This window comes from Fulmarus glacialis, unplaced genomic scaffold (assembly GCF_000690835.1).
Source record: "Fulmarus glacialis isolate BGI_N327 unplaced genomic scaffold, ASM69083v1 scaffold6377, whole genome shotgun sequence".
Lineage (NCBI taxonomy): Eukaryota > Metazoa > Chordata > Aves > Procellariiformes > Procellariidae > Fulmarus > Fulmarus glacialis.
In genome coordinates, this window is record NW_009224986.1 from 31,820 (window position 1) to 47,662 (window position 15,843).

The 15,843-nt window shown below is 39.2% G+C and overlaps 1 protein-coding gene across 1 annotated transcript in view; it reads left to right on the forward strand.

Moving 5' to 3' along the window:
- The window catches only part of HGFAC (HGF activator), a 39,265-nt gene extending 23,735 nt beyond the window's left edge, over positions 1 to 15,530 (forward strand). The window contains exons 8-14 of the mRNA XM_009582316.1: positions 2,939 to 3,113; positions 5,420 to 5,505; positions 6,441 to 6,681; positions 9,294 to 9,433; positions 11,573 to 11,713; positions 12,776 to 12,924; positions 15,360 to 15,530. Of these exons, the coding sequence (XP_009580611.1) occupies positions 2,939 to 3,113; positions 5,420 to 5,505; positions 6,441 to 6,681; positions 9,294 to 9,433; positions 11,573 to 11,713; positions 12,776 to 12,924; positions 15,360 to 15,530 (1,103 nt within the window). The remainder of the gene's footprint in view (positions 1 to 2,938; positions 3,114 to 5,419; positions 5,506 to 6,440; positions 6,682 to 9,293; positions 9,434 to 11,572; positions 11,714 to 12,775; positions 12,925 to 15,359) is intronic.
- Positions 15,531 to 15,843: the final 313 nt, after the last annotated feature.

Genomic DNA, 15,843 nt, shown 5'->3' on the forward strand with positions numbered 1-15,843 from the left:
CCCTCCCCCCCCAAATCCTGGCTCTCTACAGAGCAACTGCTCATCCAGTGACCATCATTAATTGCTATACAGTCTGTTTCTTTTCCTTTCCAGAGACTTATCTTGGGTCATACTCTTAACACATCAGGACCTAGAGGTATATTCAAAAGAATGAAAGCTTTCACTATGAATTAGGCACTCAGATATCTTGAAAATCCTGTAAGGCAGTCCATGCAACAGGTTGTTTCCCTGACAAAGTAATATAGCACTGAGATTTGCTTGTTGCTGCTGGAATTTCTTTCCCCTACCTATTGACAACCTATTTCCTAAATACGTTGCTCCTTTTAGCTCTACATACTTACCTATTTGATTGCATTTATGACTCTGTAAATCGTAACTATTGTGCTAGAATTGAAGACAATCAATAGAAAAATGAAATGGGAAAAAAAGCCAGTCCTTCCTCTTATCTAGGATATTACTTTTCTAAGCTATAAGAAAATACTGGTAGAGTTTATAGATTCCTGGATTTAAACCTTTACATGAAAAATTCAACTTACTCAGAAGGTAGATTCATACATTAGCTTTTATAACAAACATAAATCTCTTCAATTTTAGCTCGGTTAATCTAAGTATTTGCAAGCATGAAGGTACAAAGATACTTTGGAGAAGAAATTATATTAAAAAATAAGTCTAGTTTCAGTGAATGCAGTGTGCCATCCTTATGTTAGGATGCATCTTAAAGATACCTTTTGTGCTATATAAATCATTTTGTTTTCCCAGTCTTAAATCTTGTTTTACATGGTAAGTTTCTATTAGATTTAATTCATTACAAAAGGATGCCAATTTTTCCACATTTCTGCCTAGTTTTTGGCTCAGACAGATTGTTTGGGTGTTTCATAGTCTGGCTACAGTTTCAGCGGGGATTTACCTCAGTCTTAGGTGCTGTTAGTCCAGAGGTTTTATTGCTATTCAACAAACCAGAAAGCAGCAGAACTATTTGAATCAATTATTTGCTATAGTGACATGCATTATCTGCCATTGTATTAAATCGTAAGCCCAAACAGAAATATTGAAATCTAGATAAATATTATAAATGTATGATTGAATTATATAGAAATATAGCTATATAGATATATAGCTTCCCTTATACTTCAGTTGTGGTTTGTGTTCATTAATTTGCAAACTCTGAAAGCTACAGTGGGTGCTGTTATTCTCACTTTCATGGACAGGTATTAGTGCACGAAAATGTGAAGCGATTTGCTTCAAGCCAGGAACAGTCCAGTCCTGGGGCTGCTGCTATACTATAGTAGTATAGTATAGTAGTAGTGATGTGATAGTTTTTTTTCTACTATAGTAGTAGTGATGTGAGCTCCTAGATTATGATTGTTACAATATGAGTTTGACTTAATGTTATATTCACAGCTATTGAAATAAAGCGAATTTGATTCAGGGGGCAGGTGGGAGAAAATGTTGTCTTGCCATCTCAGAAGTGTCTGCCAGGCCAAGCTAGAAAACAAATTTTGCTAAGTATTTCTATGCTAACTCACACTCCAGTTCTCGCACCAAACTTCTTGACCTCCGGCTCCCAAATTTATGCCATATGCTTGCTTGTGGTTTTGAGGTCTGTTGCTACACTGATGACTTGGAAGGATAATTGACATCAGCAGTTCATTGCTGCGATTCACTATTTCAGTGCTGGTTATATTCCCCGGTTCATGTGTCACCTTATTCTGTCAAAATAAACAGATCTTTGGCAATAGCTGTCCACACTGTGTGGTGTGATAGACCATCCTCACAATGTGTTTTTCAACAGTAAAGGAATATCATGACGTTATATATTTAAGTATGTTTATAAGTTTAGAAGAAGATTCCACTAGTCTTGCAGATGCCAAGAATAAGTCACACTGACATGGCTGGGACAAGGAACCCTCTGAGGCTTGGTCACAATTAATCCTCTTTGTACATTAGATGGTTTTGTGTTTCCTTTGGGATACTCTGGGCCATGTTTTGAGGTGTAGGCTTTCTGCTCGGTGTAGCTATTTGTATACAAATGCATCCCCATATATTTTTCAGCCATAATGCTGGTATGTGCTGTTGATAGATCTTGGCAGCTGAGTATACAGGTCATAGAATATGTATGTGTCAGACCTTTCTGAAGAAATAACCCATGTGCAGGTGGCAAAGAAATGGGTTTTGAACAAGAAAATTCAACCTACTAGTTAAATTTTTGCAAAATTTATATATTTGCAATACTTAGCTACATATATATAACATACATGGGTATAGTGTAAATATATATGGGTATGTATGAGGCCATAAAAAGAAGTATTTTCCAAAATCAGGCCTTTTAAGCACTTGCTGGCAGGGCAGGATTATTTTCACTACTTTACGACACAGATCTCTCTATCTGAGATGGTTGACTTAAGCTCCCTTTACTGCCAATGGAGATTCAGTCAATGCAGTCAGGAGTGTATGGCAAGATTCATCTCCTCTTAAAAAAGTCACCTCAAACAGGCTGGATCAGTTTGGCACTAGAAATGCCTGTTTCTCTTAATTGACTGAAAAGGTAGTCTCCAGTGATGAGCTCAGTTGTGTCTAAAATTAGACAGGAGGAATCCCAGCCATATTGCTGACTTTGCTGCAGATTGCTGACTAAAATCTTCCATACCAGTACAAATTTTAGGTCTAATTTTCTGCCGAACTGCCTGTTGAATAGTTATTCGTGCATGTGTAGAACAAGGTTAACTCACTACTAATTTTAGACAGAATTTTTAACTGCTTGGGTTCTTTTATTAAAAAAAAAAAAAAAATCCTCATTTGATGCATTCAATTCCTGTGAAAGGTAAAAGGCATTATACAGAATTGGGCCCTCTGGCTCTCATTTGGGACCTCAGCTGTGAAGTAATCATTTAACAGGTAATTAGCATCGATTCCTGACCAGTGTCTTATGCTTTGCCAGTTCCTAGCCATCGGTGCTATGTTGGCAATGGCACGGAGTACAGAGGTATGGCAAAGACGACCATTTCTGGACACAGCTGCTTGCCTTGGGATTCAGACATGCTTTACCAAGAGCTTCATGTCAACAGCGTGGAGAAAGCAGTACAGCTTGGCTTGGGGCCGTTCTCTTACTGCAGGTGAGAAAAGTTCTCGTTTGTCCTGTATTTGTAAATCAAGATGTGTTGTGGAAGGCAGAAAGGCCAGGAATCTCAAAGCGGGTGTCATCCCTGTCTTGGAAAAGCTAGACTGACTTTAACAGCCTGACACGAGGGATGTAAGTGTGCAGAAGACAAGATCTGATAGACAGGCTAGATCAAATAGCTCGGTCTGCCAAGTGAAGCTTAGACACAAAATAATGTTGAAAATTCCAGGTAATTTTTTTTCTGGGATTTTTTTTTTTTTTTAATGAGTCCGTAGTGACTCCATAAATGACTATCCAAAAGGAGAAAGAAATGCGCCAGCCAAACTGAAATAGTTAACTTTTGATTTCTAATTCTTAAATTGTGAAATATGTAACATAAAGGAAAATATTTTCAAAAGTGAAAAGTTATTTGAATATGAAAAATCAAAGCAATGTTCTTCAATAATGTTGATGTCAAACAATGAATGTCAAATTTCCTTCCTGGATTTCTTCCAAATCAAAATTATTGCAAAATAAGATCTCATAGTGTTTCAATTTTAATTGAACCACACATACGATAAACCACATTTCTGCTAAAGTTTTCTGTTCAGCTATAATGAAAATAGCTTGGGATATATAGGTTTGTGCTTTCTCCTCAGCCACTTTATGTTCCCCTTGTCTCTGAGGGTCTTCACGAGGTCAATGGATATCCACAAACAAAGGAAAAGTTTCCATTTAGAGAGAATCCTGGAGATGAGCAAATGCTAGAAACAGCAAACTTCAGATGCTTCTCCATAAATTACTGGTTGATGTCTAGGTTTTGGGTTGTGGGGTTTTTTGGGGTTTTTTTTGTTTGTTTGTTTGTTTTGGTTTTTTTTTTTGCATGGAAGTTAGACCAGTATTTCAGGAAGATCAAAATGTACTGCACTTGCTGATTTGTTTGGTGATAGAAAGCATGCATGCATGATGAAAGTAGTTCTTCTTCTCTATCTAACACAAACTAATAAACAGTTCCTACACCCTCCCTTAACCCAGATGGGCTTGCTTTCCGAGGCTTGGTCCTGATTCAAGCACTTAAGTATGAGGTTTATGGTGTCCCAGCATGACAATTTATCGGACACATATTTTATGCTTTGATAAAACTTGATCCCTTCAATTTGCATCATTTAAGCACAACATTCACTTGCAGATTTGAAATGCAAAGAATAAAGTGGTGTAGGAGCTGATGTGTTCATGTTCTGGAGAGCTGAGAAAAAAGCTTTTCACTTTTTTGTCAGCTTGTTACAGTTTCTGGGGATATCTCTGCTACACTATATAATCCTGCAGATTTCTTCTTCTTCCAATAGTCTAATTTAGAAACATTGTTGGCGGAAGATGACTCAACCTGTGTTGCTTCTTCAGTTCTGAGAATTTGAAAGTGCTTTAATCTTTTTCTGAAGAGCAGTCAGATTAAAAAGAAAAAAATATTGAAGAACCTTACAAAAATAGATAGTGCTTCTGATAAATCCAACTGAAATTAGATTTACTGTTTATCTGGAGCCCTGAATTACCTTGTCTATTTTTCTTGGCCTACTGAAGATGTTTCTGGGTCTTCAAAGTTTCCCTATATTCTTGGAGGAGTAAACCGGGCAAATTTCTGGTTACTTATATGGCATTGATAAAGACAACTAGGCTGTACTGTGGACAAACCCTAATGGAATCAAACCAAAACCTGTTTAACATCAAGGTAACAAAGGGCTAAACTATTTCTGACATTCCATTTCTTTCACCTTTTGAGGAACAGAGCATTTTCTTGAGGAACAGAGTCTTTCATTTCCTCAGACTCTCCAGGGAATGTGAACCTGAGTTTCTTAAATTCATTTTTGCTAGCTATTCTTGTTATGGATTTTCTATGAATATACCTGTGTTGGAATTTCCTTGCTTAAAAAAATCATCTAAAAAAGGAATCTCTCCCATGGGATTTAGTCCTGAAAAAAACAGCTGAGCTGGTATCTGCTAAAGCACTTCAGTGTGGGCTGTATTTAAACCATGTGAACATACTCATGCATCCAAATACTTGTAGGCAAATTTTACAGGTGTTTAGTCATGTGTCTGTATTTCTGGTCCTAGAGAACCTTAGACTAGGTTAGCTTTAAGCATGAAGAACACTACTGAAAGGCTGCTCACCCGTTTAGGTGCTTCAGCACTTTGTCAGACGGCTCGAAACCTGAGAGTCCTGTCAGTCCTCTGCACGGTGCAGAGGAAAAGGCAGAAAACCTCTGGAATGCTTGGAACAACAATGTGGTTAATGCTTGTAATTCACTCTCCCCCTGAATTAATTAGAAATCCAGACGATGATGAGAAGCCATGGTGTTACATCATGGAGGATAACAGTTTGTCTTGGGAGTACTGTGATGTTCCATCGTGTGGTATGTAAAGGCTCTCTTAAAATCCATGTTATGAATGAATGAAGAAAGATTTATTGATACTAGAACAAGCTTTCACTGTATGATTTTGAATGTTCTACCTTTCCCAGGAGTGTTGAATATTTTACCGTTTGCAGTAAATCAAATGACAACAAACTTTTTTTTTTGCATTTTTTGGAGTTGTGATACAATCTGTGATTTTTGTCCTGAAACACTGTATGACAGTGGTGTCACACTAGTGCTTTCAGTCAAAATCATCCCAATATCACCAAATTTTCTGCTAGAACATGCAAGACATCAGAAATGATTGATGGTTTGGGACAAATTGTCATCACTCAGGGAATTATGGGCCCAGAGAAGTGAATAGGCCTCTGTGAACAAATAGAGGACAGGATCCTGAAGATGTATGAGACATAGTATTTAATTCCAAAAACTAAAGAGCCTGCTCTTCCCCTAATTTAATATTTAACTGTTGCTAATGTTGAAGCTGACCTTTAGAATGGAGCTGTAATCTGAAAAGTCAGTTTATAAAGTGGTCCTTTTATTTCCCTTTTATGGTTCTAATGCATTTGATAGATGATATTAACACAAGAGCCCTAGTCCTTGCTATTGCAATGGGAAAGCTCAGTCCAGAATCCGAAAATGAAGACGTGATGTTGTGCCTCCTCCGGTAGTGAAGATTATATTTGTACTGGTAAATGAGTGTCTGGGAATGTTCACAGATGCACTTAATTTACCCTAGTACATGTGTAGCCACTGCTGGGAATAGGCATAGCTTTCAGTCTTGCAAGTCTCCTGAGGAACTGAATGAGATTCAGTTGCATGTGAATGTTTAATGATAATTGAATGAACCTCTCTTTTAAAGACTCCTATAAAAGTTCCAGCCCTTAGAAATCACAAGGATTTATAGTCCGATGCCATATCTCTTTATATCTCAGCAAGCAGGGAGAGGAGGCCACCAGTTCCAGACAATGTAGATACTTTTGCAGTTACCAGAAGACCATGTGGAAGAAGACACAAAAAACGAAGTTTTGTGAGACCTAGGATTGTTGGGGGATCTTCATCTCTGCCTGGATCTCATCCCTGGACAGCAGCTATCTATATTGGAGAGAGTTTCTGCGGTGGAAGCCTTATCCAGACTTGCTGGGTTGTGTCAGCAGCACACTGCTTTGCTAACAGGTAAACTCACCGTTAGTTTGACATTAGGTCCTCTCCTCCCCATAGTCACCGTCTGCTTGTGACTCACAACAAACCTGGACTGAAACACGTGAGAAAGAAGATGAGATTTTAAAAGGCCAATGTTTCAAAAGGAGTTTCTGGCAATTTGGGTGCAGTTCATGGGCTAACAAATAGCTTGGGGTCCTGTTGTCTCACAAGCCCTTGTCTTGTTCCTTAAGGAGTCTCAAAGAAGCTAAATGACCCGACTGAAGGAATAAGGTCTTGCTGAGCAGGACATAGAATAGTAGCATGCATGTGCAGGCATCTGCAAGGGGATATAAGTATTTCTCTTCTTCTTGGTTACCTTTCCGAACATTTAGGCCTGCTCTGAGGTGTAACTAAGAAATGACTATGCTCATTGCCGTGTTTTATTCAGAAAGGCTGAGACAGCCAAGCAATGATTTGTTAGAGACAATAAATTACTGTTGGTTGACACAAATAGAGTGGGCTGAGCTTTACAAAAAGCCAAATGGAAGAACTGAACTGGTAAATTTTTGAGGCTAATTTCCTTGAGAGATGTTTTGGGTTTTTGGGGGTTTTTTTTGGAGTTTTTTTGTCCTTCAGCTGTGGGACACTGGAGGGAATATTGACTATAGGATGCTCTTACTTCATTCTAGATATTTTATTTTCCACAAATGCTGAACACTTTCCCTGATTTCAGTTTGATCATATTGATGGGAAAAATATTACACCATTTCATACCTATTGTTCCTTTGCATAGTAAAGAAGCCAAGAGAAACAGAAAACCTCATGCCAGAATACATACGCTGATAGCTTGTAGAGCTAATAATACCACTGTGAATGCTGTACTGAAGCATTTGGAGCTCGAGCCACAATGCATTTGTTTTTCAAATGTTGTGAAATAGCTACTAACTTTGGCAGCTATTCAGGACATTTCCACCCACTTCCAGCTGGTGGTTTGGTACATACAGATTTTCCATAATTGCTGCATTGTAATTTGCACTCTTCTGTATGTTTAGTACCTCTGAGTTAGCCACAATTTCAACTGTTTTCCGCTAGGAGACAATAGATACCTGTTCAGTTAACTTGTGGGGTTTTTTTTTTCCTTTTCTGTAAACCCCCGTTTTAATTTTTTTCCTCAATGAACCACCTGTAAGTCATAGTAGAACCATTCAGTGCCTTTAAAATCTATTCCAAATACTGTCCTGGGAAGCAAACTTCCACTCTGTTTTGCAGGCCCCAAATCGGATTTTCAAGGGGGTTGCTTTACCACTGCAAGGACACTGAGAAAATCCTGGTCTTACATATCAATCAAAGAATATTTTATCGCCTTCTTGTTTTCCAGTCACAGAAAGACAAACTTTGTGCTGCCCTTTGTTAATTATAAGCATAGTTATTGTTGCAGGGCAGCTGCCGGCTCTCTGCGTTGCAATTAGCCAGAATCTCTTTCCTCTAAGTACATTACTGTTGATCATTGCTTCGTGCTTAGTACCGGAGGAGACTCCACAGTGCTTTTGTGTCTGACGGGAGATACTGGTGCACAGAAACACAACTAGGGAAACTGCAATGATGTAGACCACTCTGCATCTGTGCATGATGTGTGACAGCAGATATTTTCTGCTCCTGCACTGGATAACAAAACACATGAGTGCTCTGGTGTTGAAGACATTTGCAAACTAAATTCCTCGTAGACTTATGCACATGCAGATCAAATTGGTTTTAAAGCAAGAGTGAAATTTGAATTCTGTTGCTTTCAAAGCTAGAGAATTTACTGTCTTTCCAAACACTTCCTGATTATTCCCAAGTGTCCTTTTCTTCCCAACTGTTGTACTGGTTCTTATTAGCTGTCTGTCCTAGGACACTGGATATGAGAGGACTGTGGTCTTTTTAAAATAAACAACCAATGGCTGAAAATGATGGTGTGAATCACAAAAACTGTATTCTCCTCTGAGTGTGGTTTTTCCCATTATATCAATGTGCTGTGGGGACCTTCCTCCACCAAGTTGCTTTCGATTCTAGACAACAGGTTTAACATAGATCAGTCTAATCTCAGAGCAGAAGTGGTGATAGCTCTTAGGTGGAAGCTGCACAGATGTTCCTGAGTTGTCAGTCTGCCAGCACCTTTAAAACCTTGACCCACGCCTATAATATTTTAAGAGCCTGGTTTCCCAGAGAAATGAGATATCCACCAGTGACTCATCTTTTGGTCCCTCATTTCTTCCTCAGTAATTTTTGTACTCATTGGCAAAGTCTGGTCGAGGTTGACTCGGTTAAGTTTCTAGAACAAGAAGTGCTTGCAGGCCCTGAAGATGCTTGTTACCTGGGCAGCAGTGCCCGTGCTTGCCTTTGACTTCTGTCAAGGAGCAGCAGCCTTTAATCAGGCTAATCAGGATCCACAGAGCCCGGGACTCTATAACATTAGTCATCTTTTCCCTGGCCCACAGTAGGTAGGAAGCCTGGGCAACAGGTAGAGGGTAAAAAATGAGAGGGTAAATAATGGACATGGTGGGGAGCTGAGGTTATTACAGTTCATGGGACACACAGCCATTGGAAATCAGATTTCGTTTGGCGTGCTAACCACAGAATTGCTTGTTGTCTCTTTTGTGTTACAGTCCACTAAAATCCACTATTACAGTAGTGCTGGGTCAGCATATATTTAATAGAACAACTGACGTAACACAAACATTTGAAATAGAAAAATACATTTTGCATCCTCAGTATTCTGTGTTCAACCCTACTGAACATGATATTGGTGAGTATTTTTGTTCTTACAGTTTTATTTTCTGTTTGCTCAACTTAGTTTCAAGTTTAGTTGATATGTCAAAAACTGCCTTCATAGTGGAAAAATTGTAGGCATTAGGAGAGGCTTTCGAGCGCAGAGGGTTTTTAGTTCTACCAGAGTTATAACAGCATCTGAAAGCTAGACAAATTCAGATGAGAAATAAATTGCAAATTTTAAATAATTATGATAATTAGCCTTTGGAGCAATTTACCTAGATGTATGGCAGATTCATCATCGCTTCAAGTCTTTGCGGGATTAGGCATTTTTTCAACTGAAGCAGAAACTGTGGGCTTGATGCAGGAATTACTTGGTAAAATTCTATTGTCTTTATTGTATAGAGGATCTGACTAGATGAATATAATAGCCCCATCTGCTCTGAAGATGTGTGTTACTAAGAATCATTTTTTACTCTTGGATAGATTTAAAAATCAGCTGTCTTATCAGTCAAAAGTTAAATGCCCTCCTGATTGACCTTACAACATGAGTCAGAATGACAATGGATCAGCAGCTCCTTATTTTCTGATCTGCTTTTGTGGAAGGTGGCACGTCACTCCAGGGTATCAAGCTGTGTGAGCACTTTGGTTATGAGACTAGTAGCCTGGCATCGGGGATATTTTAGGACAGGCGTGTACTGGCTTTTTTGCTTTCAGATGGTGAATTTTTTCCACCATGTAGCAAAAAGCATTCAGATTCTCTGTTGGTGGGAGCTCTGTCACAGCGTACCAGGAGACAAACTGGATTTGGGTACTACTCTGCTCTGAAATATCTTGGTGTAAACCACCGTTGGGATTTTGAGATCTCCTAACTTTTTGAATTTCTTTGAAATTCGGCATGCCTCACCGATGTGCAATGTCCAAATCTAGAGTCAGCTGAACATGGAGTTCCTAAGATGTGCCCCACTGCAAACAAACAAGCAGGCAGAAACTGGGGGGGAAAGATGGGCGAGCACATTCTGCCCTGTCAGTGATTTCTACTGATGCAGCAGAAGAGTTATTTCAAAAAACTTTTCTAAAGGAAACGACCCACCACATGAGTGTTTGCTGGGAAGTTTGGGGGATTCAGAAACAGGCAGAGTTGCTGGGGAAGAGGAGGAAGGTGAGGAAGAGCAAGCTGCTGAGTGTTGGAGCGCGGTTTGTGTGGGCTTCTCACACAAGGGAGATGCTCTTTACATGTTCCACAAAGGCCAAAAAATGTAGTCAGTAGAGAAATAAGACTATCCAGTGGGATCTCTTGCTTTCCACACAGCTGTGCTCGGAAAACCTGGAGCTTCCAAAAGGTGTGATGTGAAGCTTTAATAGGTGTGTCCACGTGACCTCAGCTCTGTCCTCTTTGAGCAGTGTGCCCAAACCCAACATGCTGCCCTTGTTACAGCGAGCACAAAGTCCCCTCTGTTGCTCTACAGCCAAACACAGGGGGTTTGCTACAGGGGAACCGGCATTTCTGCTGCTTTTGACATCTTATTTCAGTATCAAGCTCATGGTGCTGCACAGCTCCCTATTGACACCGTTTTCAGCCCCATGAGGGGATAGTAAAAGTTGTGTAGGTTGTGTAATTCTTTGTAGCTTTCAGAAGCTTGGTTTTGAAATATCCTGATTTTTTATTCCTTAATTTTCAAGATCTTGAATTTGGCTGACCTCAGTGATAACACAGAGCACAAAATACACCAGCTCTTGCAGTAATTAATTTTTTAAATCAAATTGGAATTAGGCAGGTGGCCAGACTTTCAGAAGCGGTGAGCACTTGCACATCCCACTTATTTCAGTTGAAAGTTGTGGATATGTCACTGTTATTTAACTTTAAGGTGGGAGGAGACGTATGTATTTTCTATCTCTCTCCTCCCCCTCCCCCCCAAAAGGCAGTGAAGCAAAATCTGCTCAGTGAGCGCAGCATAAAACAAGTATTCCCATACGGGGAGTAGCTGAATGTTTCAGCCTTCAATTTGCTGTGAAATGAGGTGCTGTTGAGATGAGTCTGTCTGTCTTTCATTGAAATATCTTAATTAAGAGAGGCTTAGGGGATCATTAAAGTTGTATCTGAGACCCATTGCTGCCAATCCCATTAAAGAAAGGGAACAGTCACTTTATTCCTCCTATATTTTCTGTTCCGCAGCTTTGATTAAGCTGAAGAAGAATGGTCAACGTTGTGCCGTCAAGTCCCAGTTTGTTCAGCCCATCTGCTTGCCGGAAAGTAACACCGTTTTTCCTGATCAGTTCAAATGTCAGATCTCTGGATGGGGACACAGGCATGAGAGTGAGTAAAATGAGAGTTGGTGTCTGTAGAAAAAAACAATGATAATCGAAACATAATGCTCAAGTATATGTTATGCAACCGATAGTTTGGTAAAACATTTTCCAAGGGACTTCTGGTGGGATTCTTTTTACCTACCTTTAGATGTTTACAACATTTACAACTGAAATAGTCATCCTGAACTTCCTTTATAGTCCTTGGAATTTGGAATATGGTTCCCTTGACCAAACGTTTGCGTCTATTTTAGGATGAGATGAGCTATGAGCTAGCTAAATCTCCATGGACTGGGAAGGGAGCAAGTAGCTTAGTTGTAGGTACCAACAACTTGACATTTTAGTCGAATGAATCCTGCCCCTGGTTTCTCAAGGTAGATATCAAAGACTGCAAACCAAACACAATCAACTTACTAGTCTGTGATGGAAGAGATCTTTACCTTCACCAGTAAGAAACTTTGGAAACATCTACAGGAAAGGGCCAGATAGACTTTGGGCTAAGAAGTGCTTACATCCAACTTGAGAAAGGTGGAAAAATCCATCCCATCCTTTCAGATGAGGAATTTCAGGATTATGAGGCTTGGCCATGCTGCTTTGATGTGGAGATAGCAGAGACCTATGCAGATAGATTAGAAGGATGGGGGATCTGGCTGCCTCATTTTGGTAAGAGATTTAGTATGAGAAAATATTATCCTGGTCTAAATGTGTAGTCTAAAGGCAAAAAGAGGTAATGGAACCTTTGATAAATTGATGATTTAGTATCACATCTAGAAAGAGGAGAGGACAGGAGTGCTGAGGGAGTGTTCCTGAGTCTCTAGGAAATGAGAGAACCCAAAGTGGATTAACGTCTGGACATGACATACTGTTATTTTGAAGGGCATGGAGTCTAACTGGAGGAGCAGAAAGTGATCTGATCACTAGAAGAATTATTATCTTTTAGAGAGATCCACAACACTAATATGACTGTGATATGTTAAGTGTTTATATGTTGTATTGTGTAATGTGTTTCCATGTTACGCTCTTCACATTCTATAACAATGACTTTCTTTTCCTCTCTGGGAATTGTTTTAAGATATATCTGGTTATTCAAATGTCCTGCAAGAAACGCTGATTCCAATTATTCCTGACGAGAAGTGCAGAAGCCCTGAAATTTATGGAACAGAAATCACTGAAAATATGTTCTGTGCTGGCTACTTCGATAGCAAATCTGATGCTTGTCAGGTAATGTTGTGAGTCATCTCTAGGCAGAGAATATAAATGTATATTATTGCCAGAAACGTTGCAGTGTTACAGTGCTTACTTTTGACATTACAGTGTTCCTAAGGAAAAGAAACTTAAGTCACTGCACTGTTTGCTTCCACCTTCATTTTTTAACCTGTTCGATGTCAAATAAGTTCTACAGAAGGGCAAAAAACCTCCAGGGTGTTATATTCCTGCTACCTTCATAAAAGGCAGTGGCTATGCACTGGAGGGTGAGATGCTTTAGCTCCTGGCTGAGCTTGCAGCATGATGGCAAAGGTTTGCTGGCTAGCTGGCAGGGATGTGCTGGCAGCCAACCGGCTCGTACCTGTGCGGAGCCGAATCCCCGAGCTGCCGCTTCTGGCCTAATGGAAATAAGGATACCTGGGTGGGAGGTGGGAGGTTTGGAGGAGGAAGGAGCTGAGGTTATTACAGTGGATAGGATTTAATGGTGCAAAATATCAGTCAATTGGAAACTGTGTTTCATGATTTCTGTCCTTTGTGGAATGACCTCATGCTCTTACTACTTTGCATCTCTTTTTGAATTATGTCACACCTTGGCTCTGAATAAGGATGCAGAATTGTTGTGGTGATAGATGAGACTATTTTTTAAATGAAGGATCAGATTATTCCTGACATAAACCTTCAGATTTTATCTTCAGTTCATTTTGAAGGAGGAGGGTTATGCTCTATTAGCATAAATTTGGGAACAGGCAGCACATAGCTAATAGTCGGTGGTGTGATTAAGTAAAGCAAAGAATATCACGTATACCGTGTGCTGTAACCCTATAGAGATGATAAAAGTGTCCAAAGAAAGGTGTCAAGAGTGAAATGGCAGCAGCCAGCAGTGGCTCAAGGTTTCCAGGCCAGGGCTGAGAACTGACTGTAGTTACTGGCTGCAAGTGTTCGTACTAGCCAGAGAGATAGAAATGACCTCGCTTGCTCGGTTTTCCTTGCCTTACCCGGGAAGTGCAAATACAAGACACAGCATTATAGCTGGTTCTCGTTCCCTGCCCTGGAAAAACAGAGCTGATCAGGAATGAGAGGGAGAAAGAAGAAAGCAGAGGGAAGGGGAGAGGAGCCGTACAAAGACAAGTGGTCTGGAGAAAGCACGTCTGCAAAGTCTGAGAAACAGTCATTTAGAGTCACAGATGTTGCTGAAGAACAGTGTCATGACATGAAATCATTATTAGTGAATCAATAATTCGCTTTTTTTCCTGTTGGCAGACTTGTGTGGTCTAAGGAGAAATAGTGTAGACCTCTTAATGTCACAACAAATATAGCTGACCTCTGAGTTTTCTTAATGTATGCTTAGGAAATTAAACTATAAACCATCTGTTATGTATAAAAAATATTTCAAGACCAAGAAATGTCAAGTAGATAATGTGTTCTGCTTGATTATTTTTTAAAGATTTTCTTGGAAACTCTTTTTTTTCTTTGTTTGTTTTTTGATCAGTGCACTGGTACCAAAGTTCTGACAAGTAAATTGATCTCAGATACAAGACTTCATTTGATGTCCCTCATTTATCACAGAAATCTCCTAGTATAAAGGCAACACAATTTTCTTACCCACTTTGCTCTCAAGGGAATTTCTTTTTAAATAGGAAAAAATATATTTCTCCTTAGTCTCAAATAACTAGAGGGGTAGCTCCTTTCATCAGTACTGTTTACTAATTTATGTTTTTCTTTTGATTCCCAACATTTTCATTTCTGTAGAAAGTCAATCTAAGACTAATAACAATAATAAATTTGTTTCCTGAATGCTCGCAAGCTTTTAAATAAGTAGAAGTGTTCCAAATTCATCCTTGCTGTAGTGTGTCATCAAACATTAGTTTGGTCTTATTTTTGGTTTATGATTTTAATGAAAAGGTAAATGCTCAGTAGCATCAAATTCAACAGATGCAAAAAACCCCATATCCACATAAAACTATAGCACCCCACAGTCACATGGAAAAGCATGTATGTACGCAACACCTTTCTTTGCAAACTTTCACGATCTCTGACATTTGCAATAAACTGCATTGAGAAACTCTCCAAATATCCATCCATGCAGGGCCCATATTACAACGTAGTGTAAGCCTCAAAATCTGGCTTACTCCTGTTGAAAGTGACCCAAATCATCTGTGCTCTTCAGTAGGTGTCTGCATCTAAAATAATTCCAATTCTTTTAAACAAAATCTGATATTCTGATACTTCAGTGTGGAATTAAAAATAAAAAAAAGACCATCATATTAGAGGTGAGTATGATTACAAAAAAAAGGTTTCTACAATGAAACTTCAGTAGACCACTGCTTCCATAGTCATTTTTTTAGTTTAAATCTCGCATGTAAACTTTCTTAATTTGGGACTTTCCCAAACTGATCTTTTTCCGACTGCTTTCTATTAAATTAGATAATCTTTCCTTACTTTTAACACAGGGAGATTCTGGTGGACCTCTGGCCTGTGAGAAAAATGAAATCTCTTACCTCTATGGAGTTATCAGCTGGGGAGATGGCTGTGGCAGAGTCAACAAACCTGGAGTGTATACACGAATGACAAACTATGTAGACTGGATTAATGAGAAAATAGCCCCCCGAAAAAGTAGATGAACAGTTAAATATTTGAAGCAGGGTTCAGGAGTCTTTTGGTTTCATTAAAGTGGCATAAATATTTTATTATAAGCTAGTATGAAAACTGTCATGGTAATTCTTAGCAATTCCAAACCAGACCACCAAAAGTGGGCCTACTCCATCTGATGTCAGCATCCTTGATCCAGAATTTTAGGGCTGTGGATTGCTCAATATACGAGACTGTATTTGGTTTAATAAAACAAACACATTGAGACAGTGCACCAAAATCTACAAATGTTTGTCTGCTTGGTGGATTACATAAAAAGTTATTTGAATGTGTTTGTGCAGCTTC